Consider the following 17,667-nt stretch of genomic DNA (forward strand, 5'->3'; position numbering starts at 1 on the left):
TATAGTTCATTATATCCTTTCATTATTTGACATTAATCTATGGGGCAAAGACCAATGATCCTTTCATATTAATTTAGTCACAGAATCAATGACGCCAATCAATTTGATAGTGATGCAATTGAAAATAAATCAATAGAATGTCAAACCTTTTAGTTCATTATATCTTTTCATTATTTGATATTAATATATAGGGCAAAGACTAATGATCCTTTCGGATTTATTTATAGTCCAAAAATCAATGATGCCGGTCAATTTTGATAATGATGCAATTGGGAATAAATCAATAGAATATCAAACCTTTTAAGTATAAATGTAGTTTTGTCAAAAAATAATAATAAATTAAAAAAAAAAAAAAAAAAACAAAAAAACAAACAAACCTTTACACTCTTCCATAAGAGTATTTTAAACTTCAAAATTAAAATCGAGAAAAATTATAATTTATAGACCATTGGTTAGCTAACATAACTCTATTATTCAAGCAATCCCTACCCAATTACAACATAAATCATTATATCAAAATCTGAATCAAGTATTGAAAAATTAAAAGAAAAGCATAATATTCATTATAACTAGAGCCAAAAAAGAGATTCCCCACAATGAGAGAAATAGTACAACCCACAATAATGTGCATGTTCTAAATCTTTTATCCATATGAGATTTATGAGCAACGAGCTTATAGAGATTAGAGGAGGAGGTGAGGGTACGTTCCCCTTAATGAAGTTATAATGATGATATAGTGTGTTTTTGTTCTACTACACTTTGTACAATTTTACACGTGAGTAAGATCATAGTGTACAATTTTACACGTGAGTAATATCATTTTTCCATCCAACATTGGAAATGGCCTTTCCCTAAGCTTAACCTGAACCCAGTAAAAAAAACATTTCACTATTTAACATCCATCTCGTTCTCCTTTCTCTATATTTAACATGCATCTCTTTCATCTCCTTCTCCTTGATCCAATTGTGTACACTCGTTGATCCAATGGTGTACACAAGTGTGGAATTTCAGATGTTGATTTATGGTTCTAATTATGATTGTCCGCAATGGAATATAAAGTTTTTCATTCACCCACATCTAAGAATGAAATAATCGCTCTCTGCTTTTGGATTAGAGGATTATATCTTTGTCCAACAAAAGACGCAACGTGTTCGGGAGGTTGCAGACGGGGGCAACCACAAAGTTGAGTTAGCTTGAGATTATGGTGGAAGTATTGTTTGCAGAGGATGTTCATACAAAGAACAACAAAGACAGATTAAACGCAAATACAGTCAGAAGCAAAGCACAGAACAGATCAGAGGTCCTACTCTATTTATACAATCGCAATTCATACATTACGAAGTACACCGGTATAGAAGCCTACAGAGTAGCTCAATTCCATTCAAAATATTCCTAAGCCAGTTGAAAAAGTAAACAACCACACATTTGTTATAATATTGGCACGAACTACTACGTTTACAGCTTTATTTAAACTGAGATAACAAGACATCCTGCCAGTTTCTTGTAGAATTTCAAATCAAATAACCAGTGTTCAGTACAATTAATGGACTGACAACTCCGAATGTGGTTAAAATGAAATGAAATAAGCATAAAAAGTACAATATGATAAGTCACTCAAGCCATGGTGACATGGAAGATTGCGCTCTTAAATTGCGCACACAGTAGATCCAACATTCAAATAGAGTGCAATGCATCAGTAGCAGCAATGTTGGGATGAAAATTGGCATACGCCACTGAACTTGGCCCCCGTGCACGATGTAGGCATGATTATGTTTAAGGCGAGCACAATTCTCATCGCCAACTATGTGCCTGCCAGTGAACTCACCGACATTGCATAACTCAGGTATGATTATGTTGAAGGCAAGCACAATTCTCATCACCAACCTCATTTGCAATGCATGGAGTCACAACCTTCCCATCTGGAAACCATTTTGGTCGATTCTCAACCAACTCGTCCACAAAGAAATCTATCTTCTCTATTGTTACATTTGGCATCACAACAACATGGGCAATGTTTCCCTGGCAGGCAAGCTGCCACCTGCGGACAAAAGTTTCATCCTGTGGTCTCTCAAATACTACAGTGCTGCTCAGTTCATTTAACATTGCGCTAATCCCAGCAGACCGAAATCGACCTTTCAAATAATGTGCATTTCTAAGGCATTTCTGAACCTCTTTTTGAAAGCCTCGATAACCTTTCCGGTTCAAGGTGTACCAAAGAAATATAGGAGCATGCCCATTGCGACTTCCCATTATTGTGGCATCCCTAGAAGCTAAATACTCCACATCCCTTGAAAGGGCATTTATGTGCTCGATCCTTGTTATTTGCACACCGCATGGCATGGGACATCCAACAAACTTATGCCCAGACACACTCACACTTCCTATTGGCTTCTTAAAACTCACTTTTGGTGCCTGTGAGACGAAAACAGCAAAAGAAAAATAAGAAAAATATTTCACTTTTGCATACTCTAGTATTACAGTTAATGAGGTTGAAGTAATAATTCATACAGGGGTAATACAGCATGTATCCTACCCAAATAAAACTTTCAAGCAAAATGATCCATGGTTTAGTGTCTTACCCGCTTCACAAAGGGCATCATTAAGCCAAATAAAGCCCCGTCACAATGGATATAAAATCGGTCTCTCATGAAGCCCGATTCTTCAAGAGTCTGAACCACCATATCCAAATCATCTACAGCTCCCTTAACCGTAGTCCCTGGAGTTAATGGAATAACAATCAGGATTTCAAACATGTATTAGTTTCAAGAAAAGTCTATTTGGACAAATCTGCTCCAAGTTCATCCAATTCTAAAACAAATTCTCTAGAATGCATACACAACATATGGAGTTTGACCTAGAAATAAACTACTTTACAAAACCTTACTTCCACGGTTATAATGGTTTGCATTCACTCTGTTCCCATTGAGAAGGATACAGTGAGACTTACCAATATTAACATTGACAATAGCAGGCTTATCCTTGTTTTTAAGCAGCCTCTGTTTGAAATCCGCACAGTCAATCTCACCAGAAATTAGTGTATCCACCTTTTCTAATTGCATTCTGTACATCCTTGCTGCTTTGAAAATTGAGTAATGAGTCTCTCGTGATGCATACAAAATGCCATCCGGAAAAACCTCTCTCCTGCATAAAGATAATAGCACACATACCAATTCAGCAAAGATAGAGCAAGATTAAGAATACTAAGAAATTTTACCAAGGGTCACTTGAAAACAGGTACAAACCCGACTAAAACACCATGCAGATTTCCTTCTGTACCACAATTTGTGATGTATCCCCAATACTCATGTTTCTCCAGTTCCCAAAGGCGGGCAAACCAGTCCAAGACTCCAACCTCAAACTGCCTCGAGTGTACTCCATAGTTGCTCTCAATAAAAGGGTCACCAAGATTATTAATGGAAAAATGTTGCAGCTGTGCCAGTGCACCATAATCAAAATCCAGATTGTAAGGATAACCTGTAAAAACAGGTAGGATCAGTGCCTACTTAAATGTGCCCAAGGAAAAAGCTTCGATAAAAATTATCTAATACGTGCTAACAGTTTCATGTTATAGAACGGAAAGCAAATTAGAAAAACTTGATCACAGGAAGAAAGATTATGGTGCAAAATAAAAATTATGGCTCTTCCAGACAAATATAAATGACGATCTATATAACTAAATCCAGGTGATATTTTTGTGATGACTGGGGTTTTAATAACAGTGCTCCTGTTACATACTTTTAAGTTTAAAAATATAAGATGACAAAGGGATGAATAATTTGTGGCTTAGAGGGATTTTATATGTTCAAGGAATTAAAATCGTATTTTTTAAACCTTGTAGTAAATAATTGCATAAAATTATAATAAAATAAGTAAAATATCATAAGAAGACAAAGAACCGATCAAAGAAAAAGATCTATTGATTACAAGTAAATGGAATCAGATACATTCACACATCTAAGCATCATATAACAAGATAAGTATATGGGAAAAATGTTCAAATACTTTATTGAATAGAAGGAAAAATTACAACCATGAAGTGTGATTCGAAGTCACTCCTCCAGCTTTGATCCCATCCACATCACATCAAAAGCATGACAAACTTGTAGCATAACAATACTTGTCTCAAAGTCCATTCTCATAGCAACGTTATCTCCTTACAATTCAACATAGTTCATCCATTGATCACTTAGATGAGTGCTCAATTTATAGGAAGATGGAGGAGGTTATGTCATAAATGGGGGTACTGAATGGCCTTCCATACTTAGAATTAGTTCCATGGAGGAAGGGATGAGAGGATAGGATGCATCTTAACTCATTCCTCATCCATTTTTGAGCTCATAGGAATTGATAAGCGAGGGAAACTTGTAGTTTTACCAAATTTTCTGATATTCGATCCCTACGTACAGATTTATATATGAATTTACAAGATAGAAATTGTTGTTAAATTCCTCCCATACAATGAACTTGATTTCAGATTGTTGCACAATGATCAGTTTGAAGTTTGAACCAAAGGAAGCATACAGTGCAGAGCAACACTAATTCGAACAGCACTGTAGATAAGTCATAAATAATGGTTTGGAGGATTGTCCCATTGTGAAATGGCACCTATAGGTTCTATATGTTATATATAGATTGTTTTGGTCCAAATGACCCTCAAGCGCCTGCCATGAAATAGACATCTGAATCTAGAAATAGAAGCGGTTTATAAGACTTAAATGCTGAAGACTATAAATGAACAGGGTTGAAAGTACATATCTGATTCTTGACCTCAAGTTAAAACTCGTAGTTAAATGAAAATATGATCACCAGATCACAAATAAACTTGCCGTAGATCAACCAGGAAACGAGTTTTTTGGGTCAATCTGCAAACCCAAGTATAACTGGCAATCCCTAAACTTGACTCATGATCCCAAGTTTGACTTGCCCAGGAAATCATAAAAACCCCTAGGCTGCCATTTTTTCTCTGCTTGGGCAAATTTCCTCTCTGCCAGACTGACTGCAAGTGATCCAAAAGGAGTACAAAGTGATGCATCTGGAGCACCCACCAACACTTGTCAGTAATCCACTGATGCAGCTGGGCATCTAAGGGCATCAAATAGCTGCCTTAATAAGCGACTGTTACAGGCCTCTCACCGCTGTTTTTTCACCCTTGGAGGTACCTCTACACTGTGTTTTCATCCTTCATTTGTTGCTGTCTGTTATTTAAGGTTTATGACAACTTTTAAAGGAATTTTTAGGGTATATATATACTATTGTATTTTTTCAAGATTTTAGAGCCTGTAGCCCTGGCCCTTGGCCTGTAGGCTTTTACATTGCTGTCAACTGTCCCATTTCATAACAGTAATTAACTGGAGAAGATATCAGCAAGCAGTGCAGCAGCAAAATACTCCTTCCCACGAAATAGCCGCAATACATTAAACCAAAATAGTGAAAATGCCAAGGGTGAAATACTTTGCTCAGAGTTACCGTGAAAAGATTACAGGATCAGCTAAGACTTTATGTAATTTTTTCCAAACTCCTTGTGGTGGAGACAATTTTAGATTCAAATACCACCTCGCCCATGGCTATGCCATTGGTCCTTGCTTACATGTTGACCAAGATGTTAAATGCTAAACTAACTTGGCCATTGATAATCTCCATAATTAAAGCCAAGAAAGCAAGAATAAATGCAGAAATGGCAAATCTCAAAGGTGGTCAATCTAATACCCTCTTCTCGCCTCCCTATGTTGAATTTAGAATCGCAAAGCCAACTTGGCCATTGATACCCTCCATAATTAAAGCCAAGAAAGCAAGAATAAATGCCAAATCTCAAAGGTGCCCAATCTTCTTCGAATACCCCTCTTGTTGCCTCCCTGTGTTGAATTCAGAATGTTTGACCCATGTTTTCCACACATACCTATAACTCAAAGTGAAAGGAAAACTCTGCCTCCTCCCATTCTACAAATTTGAGCTGTGGAGTTGGAAATTTACACATTTTTGTTCACACACAACCCAGTTCGCAACTGAGCTTGAATGGCATAGGTTGGTAAGAGTATGTCCATATTCAATTTGTTGGTAGAAAACATTGAAGATGTCAACCTTATACCTGTTGAGTAACGTTCATCACAGACATAATCAAGGTCCACCACCATGAGTGATGGATGGACAGATATAATGAATTAGGTTGGTAAGAGTATGTCCATATTCAATTTGTTGGTAGAAAAAAATGAAGATGTCAACCTTATACCTGTTGAGTGTTGTTCATCACAGACATAATCAAAGTCCACCACCATGGGTGATGGATGGACAGATATAATGAATAGAGCCTCAAAAAATTCCTGTGTGTCTTGTCAAAAGGGCACAACCTTTCTCAAACCAGTCGATGCCTCAAACAAAGATAAAAGTTCCCAACTGATATGTGAAATGATGAAGTTGTTCATGAGGGAGAACATGTACAAATTGTTACCACGAACGCAACTAATTACATGGCTGTTGGTAGTCTTTTTGAGCTTAGGTACTGCCCCATATTTTGGACCTCTTGTGTTACACATTGCATAGATTTAAAGTTCGTGCATTGTTACCACCTGAAAATGCAAACCCAATTTGCATTTACCACCTGAAAATGCAAACCCAATTTGCATTTTCAGAGGCATTCTTTTCAATAGCATTGCAACAGCATATAATAACTTTGGAGCATGATATGATTCATTTGGCAGATGGCAATGAAGATCCATGTGTTTGCAACTTTGCCTTTTGTTTCACATGTTGATGGATATCCATGTACTTCAAGACATGTTTTGTTGTCGTGTTCATATATTTGGAGGCAAGGTTTCACATGTAGCAGAATTGACCTATCGGTGCACTTGTGTACATATCTAAATATTTTCATGCGTATTTCTCCATTGGAGGATGCCTTTGGGATGTCTTCACAATTTTCAAGACAAAACTCACATATTCAAAGACATTTCTCACATTCTCACTACTTGGGTTCATCTCACATTATTCTACATATGTTCAGGCATATAACTCATAATTCTTGTGGGCTTTAGGCATCATCTACAAGACAACAATGAGGTTTTGAGGGAGGATAGACATGTGTCACTAAACCCTCTCATACATGTCAAAGATTCTTCAAGGAAGGAAAGCCTGTCATTTTGAGGGATATATGGGGGCTTTTGTAGCATAATAAAGGGTCACATGTAAAAAAGAAAAGTAATGCCCTATCAAAGTGACATAACCACATAAAGTGGGAAGACCTCTTTCTGAAGAAGAGCATATGTCTTTTGATAGAGTGCCTAGATTGTCGCCAAACCAATGCCAATAAATGCAAGTAGTTGCAGCATTTTTGAACTGGGGTCATTATAAAGATTTTGATAAATATTGAGGGACTTAACGTGTTGTTGCCTCAAAACCCTAGGCCAGATATGATCATTTCTAATGGAGTGCTCCAGCTTTTCTTGAGTTCTATAGTAAATTTGGAAAGAGGAAGCTACTAGATGGTCATTCTTGGAGATCACCCATGCGAGGAAGGTGACATGTGGCATCAAAGACTAAATCAAGCCCTATTTTGTGCATCTTCTCACCCTTAATGAGGATCACCTAGCTTAGAGGTGGCTTCTAAACCTTCTTTATGTATTTTAATATGATTTACAAAAGATTTGAGGATGTAGAAATTAGTCAACAATCTTTTTTGTAAAATGTTTTACAAGAAGCTCTATAAAAGTAAAGTCTCATTTGCAACGACATGGTAGGATGAATGGAATTTTCCCTCTAAGCTTAGTTCAAGATCTCTTGAAAGAAAGATCTCTTGAAAGGGTTAAGCTCAAAATAAGGTTTCTCCATTTTTCCATTCTCTTGCATGAATGACTAGGGTTTCACAAGGTTTCCCATTGTATCTCGTTGCTGAAATAATCTTTATAGAAGCATATTATTGCTCCAATAAGAGGACATTAGGGCTAAGTAAAATCCTCCATAACACTACAGATGTAATTGTGAATAACAAAATAAATTCCTCGATGAAATTTGTGGTTATAGTTGTTCATTCATTGTTTTAAGTCTATTGTAATTAAGAATGAGGAATAAGTGTGTTAGAATATGGCTCTTTGATCTCATAATGAAATCAATTTTGAAAATATGATATATTATTTGTTGATCTTTCACTTAGAAAGCCACCATTCACAATCCACCTCATTTAGGCTTTCATCTGGTGAATTCTCTATTGGTCACAATTGCATGTTATTAGTTGACAATAATCTTATGGTTGTGAAGGTGCATCTTACATAACGGCCCTCACTTATTCTTGCACAAAATGAAATTTGTTTTGGCCTGTGTAGTACATAATTACAGCTTCTCCATCATACTCACGTCTACTTTCCCTATGATCTCGACTCCATCCCCCAATGGATAAAAATCGATTTTGACAGTCCATCACTTTATTATCCTAATCTAAATGTACCTTCATTCTACAAATATGAATTCTATATCAAGCTTCACAAGACCAAATTTGTGGTCCTACCACAATAAGAATCCCAAAATGTACTAGAGAAGAGACATCCTAAAATTAGGAGTGTTACATCCCGAACCTACATTGTAAGTGATAAAGCCCTTAAACACAAGTACAACCTTTGGGGACCTAGGACGGATTGTCCATTATCACCACAATGACACCTTCACTCACTTTAGGTCGACTCCCTCTAGCAAAAGGAGGGTTTCTTGAGATAAAATGTGTAGATACACTTTAAATTTTGTGGATGCTAAGTTGCCAAGACCAATGCCAATCCAAAAGGTTATGGAGTCAAAAAATATTAACAAACAGGAGTATGGAGAAGATGTAAGTAAGTCATGCCATGGCGTGCCATAATTAGTTCAAGTGAATTTTCACATTATATGAAAGCGAGGGCCCTAACAACAAATACACCAACACAACTAAGGTACTTGTAGCTAGTAAATGATGTGCAATCTCAATGGTGAAAGAACATCCACAACATGAAATTATAAATAAAAAGGAATAAGTAGACAACCTTCTAAAGAATGAAGAGCCCAAGCAAAATATCACATCACATACAATCTTATAAGATTAGTTTGCCATAACAAGTGCCACAACAAATATGTTACTCTACCAACAAGCTCCCCAATATATTGAATTACATCAAGGACTAAGGAGGGTAAGAACCTCAACCCTAGTCCCTTCTCAATGTGCAAAAACTCGCTTTCTATTGAGATCATTTCCAACAACATAAAACCCCAATTATCCAAGAGAAAATAGAAGAGTTATGGACACCTCACATTTGCTTTCTCCTTAATTTTCTCTTCCTACAAAATATTCAAGTAGGTGTAGAGGGGTTTTCCCTATGAATACAAACATCTCAACTAAATGAGAAGGATCCTCTTTATATAGATATGGGCTCACCTCTAATACAATAAACAAATAATTTAGTGACTATCAAATCTTTCTCCAAGGAGTAGTAATTAAATCTTATATCCTCAATCACCTTGACCACTCTTCTTAAAAAAATAGTAAGTGGCATCTAGATTCAAATATCTCCAAGGAATAACAAAAACTCCCTAAAGGATAGGCACTCTTCCTAGTACATTAACAAACTCCACAAAAAATGGATTTGATGCAACTCCCAAAGAAGATTGTGTAAGAGTTTGTTGAGAACTAACCAACTCCTCAAAAGTTGAAACACCCTCCCTTAAATAATATTCCTCATTCCTTGAATCATGCTCTAAAAACATCATCGGACCTCTTTTATGGTGAGAACCCCTAATTAATGTTGTTCACCTTGTCAAATGCTAGGTTTGTTATGCCAGTTGTCCACTTTCCTTAAAACACTCCTCCAGATAACTAATTAGAAACCATTTCTCTTTGAAAAATAGTCATGGAGCTCAAAATAGGGGTAATGTTCCTCCACATATGGTTGACCAAACCTTTGGAAGGTGGATCTTCATGGGGATATGAGCTAAGAAAAGGTTGGTGGTTTTTAAAACAACACTTAAAAAGTGGATCTCATTGTCTGCAAATCGAGGGGGTGATCAAGGTGTGGACTCATGCCTCCTTGAGCTTGGACATCCTGCCTCTCCTTTGTTTTTTAATCATGCTTCAAAAACTACCTCATAAAGTATGCATTCTACCCTTAATGACCTTTGAATATAAGCAATGGTATTCTAGCCAAAGGAACAACCCAATATTCATGGCATTTTGAATTGCAACAACAATTATAGGGATTGCTCTAGGTTCTTGAACAAATGATAGGGAGTGGCCTACTCCATCCATTGATGAAATAATACATGGTATTGATCCTTGTGAAAATCCTTTCCCTAGAACTTCCATATTTGCTCCTTTTGGAGATATACAAGGTTTCTTTGTACCAAGACAATGTTTGCAATTGTTGGTATTAACATATGCAGTATGACCGCAAACCCTTGCCTTGTGAGCCCATGTTTTGACCATGGCCCACCAATAATGGATCTTGCTCAACAATATAACCGCAAAAGATAGAGGATCATACTTGAGTTGGAGCATATTTCTTTCAAAAACATAATCTTTAAATTCATCTTGAAGTGTCCATCAACTTTCATCAAATATCAACAAGTATTCCAACAATAGCTAGACTTCCCAAAAAGGCACAATCTAACACCCTCATCACTAAAAGCAATCACCTTCTTGCACATATAAACAGGCCAAAACTGAGACCTAAACCTGCCTCAATACCATTCGAGAAGTGTCAAGAAAAAGGTGCTTAGAATAACTTAAATGAGATCTTAAAATACTAGTCACAACAACCACCCGAGACACTAGAAATACCAGTGTTGTAAGGAATGCATTGGTAAAATCCTTCCAAGATTCCCATTACTATGATAAATCCTTCAAGCGCAAACACTTCTAACTCAATATCATCAATTTGTTGGGAAGATGTGTGTCCCACAAGCTGTCGAAATTGTTGTTGAACAAGGCTTACACTATTATCACCCTTCCTACCACTGAACAATCCTAAAATATCTCGATTTTAATGTTGTGTTAATGCTTAATGAAACAAGGAAAAAAAAGATTCTCCATTTCACTTATGAGCAAATCTAACCAACTCTGCCTGCAAGGCCCTATTGATTTCTATTTGATAGTAAGCCCTTTATATTAACAACAATCTCACATAAGAAATCTAGCTTGATCTCCCACCAAAATTATCTTGTATCTGGAAACTAAGTCACCGCGTTCGTGTTCGTGTTCGTGTTCGAGTTCAGTGACTTTGACATTTGAATAAAGTTTGACACTTGAAATTTTGAGGATAAAATTCGGCATTAAGTTCGACATATTATAAATCTGAATATATATAAAATTAAAGTTTAAAACACATATCGGCAGAGATAAAAATACCATGCCCATTGCCAAGTTGAGCCACTGCATAGGTTGGCTATGAATTTCCATAAGCTAAAACAAAACTCTAAATCACTAAGAGGATAAAATAAAACATGATTTTATCTATTACTTCGCATTATTAACAATATCGATGAATCATTCAAAAACTGAAATAGGCCAAAGTGAAGATGTCAAATCCATTAAACCATTCTTGAGTGGATCCTAGAACAATCAGAGCATTAATTACAATTGCAGAACATATCCATTAACGCAGACAATTCATAGATAGCAACGTGTAGAGAAATTTGGGATAAACTATAAATTGAAATATCCAGAATTATCCAGAATTATGATAAGAGGCAACTCCTCCATCAATGGCAACGTGTAGAGAAATTTGGGATAAACTATAAATTGAAATTTGAACTCTAATTTACGTATATACTAATAAATTCATTGAAAATCCAATAGCAACATGCACCACAAATGTAAGCACTAGGTAAAAAAGATTTTGGGATTAAATTATGCCTCCCAAACCTAAAATCTAATCTTTGGCGTTGCATATCTACTCAAGAAATGGAAGAACACATTATTATCTAATATTTATGGAAGAGACATGCCTCTGGGTTTGAATTTGGTTGGATATAGCAGTGAAAAAACATTGAGATCAGATGGTTGTCGACTGCAACGGTTCTATCGAATCAGTACACGCTCCTCTACGAATATAGCATCACCTATCATCTTTGCAACTTGCATTTGTCGTCACTATGGCTGCCAGGATGCAGCGATCGACACACGAGAGATTAAAATGTGTTGTACGTTGTAGCTTGCCACAATTGTGAGGTTGAAGAGGTAGAACTAGATTGTGAGCCTATGGTGTAGATTTAGGGCTATAGTTTTTAAATAAAAATTAATTATTATCTAACGAAAATTAATCGAACACAAGATGAATTTCATCAATTTTAATGTGACTTTTGTAATTTTGCTCGCGTTTGAGTTCGAGTTCTTATTCGATTCAAGTTCAAGTTTGTGTTCGCATTGACGTTCTGTGAATCTAATCGAATAAATTTGGCAGGCAGTCAAGTTTGGCGAACTTTGAATTCCAAGGGTTTTGTTCGCTGAACACGGTGACTTAGACTGGAAGACTAGAAATAATCTCTCAAAATTCCCATGCATTTTGGGGGCCTACAAGGAGGATGACCACTAAGGTGACAATAGGTGGTCCTCAAGTTGCTAAGAAGTTTGTGCTTGGTGATTGGATTTATCTTTTGTGCAGATCATGGACGTAACAAGGATATTGGATAAATTGTTTGGATAAAAGAGGTTGTAGATAGGCAAAACCCATAACCAAATGCATTTACAATCACACAATGTCCTCAACACCATGAGAATATACACAAAAGGCAAGGAACTTGTTCATCTCGCATTGAACATATTTGCAATTAACTTCATCTCCTTGAAATTTCCACTTGACCAAAAGATAAATTTCCAAAGGATGTTTTTGGGACCTAAGTAGATGGCATTTAAACATGGCAAAACCATCAAATGTGTTGAATCTAAGTTTGGGTTAACCAATTGTTTCTTAGAAGGTTTCTTAGAAAGGTGTGAAGAGATTATTGTTGAGACAAGACACTTGTCAAAGTGCTCAAGTGCTTATTTTCTCATTGTTCAAAGTCAAACTTCATTTCATTTCTTTCAAAATTTAAATGTTCTTCGAACTTTCAAAATGGTTTATGGTGACAAATCCTCATATGTGTTGCCTTTATAACGCAATGGATCTCACAAATAAGGCCATCAAAAGAAATATCAGCATGAGAAATATTTAGTGACAGAGGATGGAAATTTCACTGTTTTTGATAATGTATAAGATCAAGATTGGGCAGTGAAGCTGAATTCAGATAACGTTCAGGTATATTCTCCTGAAATGTAATACAAAATCAATGGCATTGTAAAGAAGCTGAAACTAGTGTGATCTTTACATATTTGGTGAAAAGGAATCCAAGTTTTGGTGTTTTCGATAAATGTACAAGATCAACATTGGGCAGTAAAGCTGAAGAAATATCAGAAGATGTCCTAAATATGCTCCTCTAAAATGCTATACAAAATCAAGACAATGTAAAGAAGCTTGAAGTAGTCTAATATTTACAGTGTAAAAGATGGAAGTTTTAGTGTTACTGAATGTATAAAATCAAGAATGGCCAGCACAGTCAAAGAAATACCATATAATATTGGAATTACGTTTCACCTGACATGAACATACAATCTAGAAGTTTGAAGCAATCCGACCTTTACATATTTAGTGAAAAAGGAGAGAAGTTTTAACATTTCTGCTGTCTCATAATGTCCATGATCAAAGGAGAAGCTTGAAGTACTCTAATCTATGCATATTTACTAAAAATCTATTGCACTTGATGAGGCGCATCCACAGCCAAGGCAGATATGCAACGTCTGATGTTAATGAAACTAAAGTGAAAAAAAAAAAAAATGAAATCCCTAGAAATCAAAAATTTAAAAACAATGGGTGATAACAATAAAAAACTAAATGAATATAAAAATCTATCATAAAGTAAACAAGGTTATTATATCTTAACTCCTGATCTTTCTAGGATCAAAAGAATTATACTTTTTTCTTTTGATCTTTCATTGAGATTATTAGATCCGAGATTAAGCTGATCCATACAGGTGGTGATGTACAGACATATACTAACATAGATTCATCTTAACCTAACATAGATCCATCTTAACCTAAATCTATCAAGATCAAGAGGTATTAAAAAACACCAATTGAAGACTTCTAAGTAGTTTAAGATAGATATATGCTAGTTTTCTTTAGATCCTCTTTATCCTTTTTACATTAAAAATGGAATGTCTATATTTTTCTATTTTAGTAGATCCATCCTAACCTAGAACTATCAAGATCAAAAGAAGCCCAATTGCAGACCTCTAAATGGTTAAGATGAATATATGCCAGTTTAATTTAGATCCTCTTCATCCTGTTCACATTATAAATAGAATGTTTATGTTTTTCCATCGTAGTTTATGCCTGTGACACATCTTTTGGACTACTGGACGTAAATGACCTGCCCTCTTCGTTTGCAAGTAATTCCATAATGTTTTAAATCAAAAAATCTTAGATTTAGGATCTGAGAAGCAAGAAAAGCAACTTTGAACAGGGTAAATCATGGCTTTCGAAGCAGTTACCGGGGTTCTAATATAACCTTTCCATTTTTATCCATTTGCCTTAAAAAAATAATCTGGAAATCCAATTTTAATGTTATAAGAGGATCCATCTTTAACAATGATCTATTAAGTATAAATAAAGATTTAAAAAAAAAATGGGACATCCACATTTCCATTTTTTAAATTACATTTTAGATATAGGAAAAGAAAATAGAATTTTTATTTTATTAAATATATCAGGACGTCGGTTTTGATGTGACATTTCGGTGAAAATAGACATTAATAGAGAATAATAAACGACATTCCATGAAGACTACTCCGTATCTCGTAATCAAGTGCAAATGATACAATGTGAAACAAATACCTACATTAAAAGGCTAGTTCTAATGTTATCTAACATAAATAACTAGATCAAGTTCATTTCGACTCTGTCAAATCTCGCATTTGAACAAATCCCGCAAATATACCGACAAAGATCTGAAAATAGCTTACCAAGATGGTGCTTCGTTCTTTCCACGAGACTCCGCCGGTACTTGGCCAAAACACTGGCCATGTAGCCATCTCTTTCACCTGTAATCTCATCGTCGACGTCCGGCTCGGTGATCGCAAGGCAGCTCGTATGAATATTCCTGCCGAGCACAATTTCTTTCTTTTCTCCATTTCCAGAACCTTGGCCATTATCAGAACGGCTACTAACACTGCCATTTTCGTCCCCATCCGTCCCGGTCAAGGGAGCGCATATCTCAACCGGATCAAATTCCTTGGGGAGAGGCTCGACCCAGTCACCTGCCAAAGACTTAGGGTTAGCATTCGTGCTTGGGTTCGCAACTTGTACCGTGCAAACCATGGCTCTTTTGTTATCTGTCACTTCGGGAATATGCCAACAATGTACCGAGATCGATTCCCGCTAAACCCAGAGAGGCCAAGAATATGCCTTACGCGCTGTTTCTCTATGCAGCGAATATGCTTCCCTTGTTTTCGCGTTCGCCAGCCACGGCATTTAACAAAAAAATCTCAGGAAACCGGCATGACCCCATCCGATTTACTGGCTCTTAAGAGTATCAAAGGGGCGGTCGCCGACTCGCCAGTGTTTTGTCGCTGCCTGGGCCGGTAGGGCAATGATGGAATTTGACGGGCAATTTGCCCGTCACGAGCTATTTTACCCGTATTTAACGTTTGAAAAATTGAAGTGACCGTCTTTTGTGACGTGTTAAAGTTTATAAAACGTTGTTTTGACGGTTTGTTTTTTACCCAAAACGTTCTTAAGACTTTATCTTAACCTGTTGAATAATTAGATATACGGTTTATGATTAAGCTTTTTTAATTTTAGTAATAATTAAGTGAAAGATATGATTGTATTAGAAATTTACTTATAAGCTTTATTCAATTTTACTAATAATTAATTTGAAATATATGACATTTACTTATAAATTTTATTCAATTTTATTAATAATTAATTTGAAATATATGATTTTTTTAGAAATTTACTTATAGTTAAAAAAGTCAAAGTTTGTGTTTTATCCAATTTTGTTAATACTTAATAAGTGATATCTATTTTTTTAAATTTATTTTATAGTTAAAAAATTGAAAATTTGTTTATAGTTTAAACAACCAATTTTGTTATCTAATTTTTCATTGTTATTCAATTTTGCCAATAATCAATTCTAGATTTATGATTTACTCCTAGTTCAAAATTGGCTTATAACTAGCATAGACTCATTTTAACTCCTGATCACCAAGCATTGAGGTGATTCAAATCTCTCAAAATGCAAGTGTAAAACTTGAGGAAAGATTTTCACTTCAAAGAGATTTGATTCCTCTAGGTTCTCGGTAGATCTTGAATTAAATGGATCTATCTATCCCACTATTAATTCAAAAGTCACTAACATCACACCAAAACTAAATGCAGATTACTAAAATAGAAGTTAGGAGCAAATTAACAATACGACACGGATATTAATAGATGAAAGTTGAAATTTCTTCATTTGATTTGAATTTGCTGCCCAATTTGTCCCCCTGGGACCCACCAAAACCAAGATGAGCTAGAGAAAGGCTCATTGGTGCACCACAAACTAAGCGATGGGGCTTAAATGAGAAGGAGAATGCAAAGCCATGCACACCATAGCTACCAAAAGTGAAGATCCTCGAGTTTCCAAATGCGAAGGTACAAAATGTCAATGAAGATGTTTTCCAAGAGGTGAACTATAAGCCCATGGAAATTTTCGTAAATCGTATGTTGTGGAACACCACACTTACTATGTGGGGGTGGGAGCTGTTGGCATTATGATTCAAGTGTTGTCCTTGATGGCAACTCACTCAGAGGTTGGTATAGATACTCAGAAGTTTGTTCAGGTGATGGCAACTTACTCAGAAGACAGATCCTAGTACAGCTTGCCAAGGAAGTTCATACACGCAGGTTTGTTAAGCCCAAGTCGCGTGTACACGCAGGTTGGCTTCAGAAAAAGCGCGTGTATGTGGAAAAGCACCTTTGGTCCATGGCGGTTAGTCCTTGGAAGTTGTGCCTATGGTTTCGGACCATTGTATCTCGACGGGCGTGTCGATCCCTAGTTTTGAAGTTGATGGTATTGTGTTTCTATGGTTTTGGCTCTTGGTATTGAACAAGGCCTAAGGCTATATAAGGAGAAGATCACTAGGCAAAGAGTAAGTTTGTGTGGGTGTCTGACGCAGTGAGAGGATCTGGTATTGCTGGTTATCTGTTCGGGACGCTTGGCAAGGGTCGGATCTGACAGCAAAGGCAGAAGTAATCATTTCTAGATCTGCACGCGGGTTGCCTTTGGAGAAAGCGCGTATACACGCGGTTTTGGTACAGTGAAGTAGCGTATGCATGATAAGGGTTGATATTTCAGGTTGTTGCTGATTCTGGTGGTTGTTGCAGAGTTCTAGATTCTGGTTTGGGTTCTGTGTTCTTGATGACAGGGTTTCAGTGATTCGGTATTGGGTTGTTTAATGAATTATGATGCAAGTATAAGTTGATGATTGTATTGCGGTAATGTTTGCTTTGTACTCTTGGATCCAGTCTGAAAATTGATGAAACGTGGTCCCTGAAGGTTGTAGGGTCAGCACCTACGTACTAGTAAATGGATCAGCTAGTACAAGAGCTGAGGGGGTTGTAGCTCCCTTCCAAAAGTAGTTGG

General features: G+C 36.3%; 1 protein-coding gene across 1 annotated transcript; it reads right to left on the minus strand.

Annotated features, from left to right (window-relative positions):
* Positions 1–1,564: 1,564 nt before the first annotated feature.
* Positions 1,565–15,600, minus strand: LOC149246958 (serine decarboxylase-like). The gene is made up of 5 exons (XM_089458065.1): positions 15,005–15,600; positions 3,243–3,474; positions 2,948–3,141; positions 2,580–2,716; positions 1,565–2,412 (listed from the first exon to the last, which is right to left on the minus strand). The coding sequence occupies exons 1-5, from the start codon at positions 15,357–15,359 to the stop codon at positions 1,840–1,842; spliced, it is 1,491 nt and encodes a 496-aa protein (XP_089314191.1). The 5' UTR covers positions 15,360–15,600; the 3' UTR covers positions 1,565–1,839.
* Between the last annotated feature and the right edge of the window lie 2,067 nt (positions 15,601–17,667).

The sequence above is a fragment of the Pinus tabuliformis genome, chromosome 7 (assembly GCF_031772625.1).
Source record: "Pinus tabuliformis cultivar Carrire ecotype Pingquan chromosome 7, CPIR1, whole genome shotgun sequence".
Classification (NCBI taxonomy): domain Eukaryota; kingdom Viridiplantae; phylum Streptophyta; class Pinopsida; order Pinales; family Pinaceae; genus Pinus; species Pinus tabuliformis.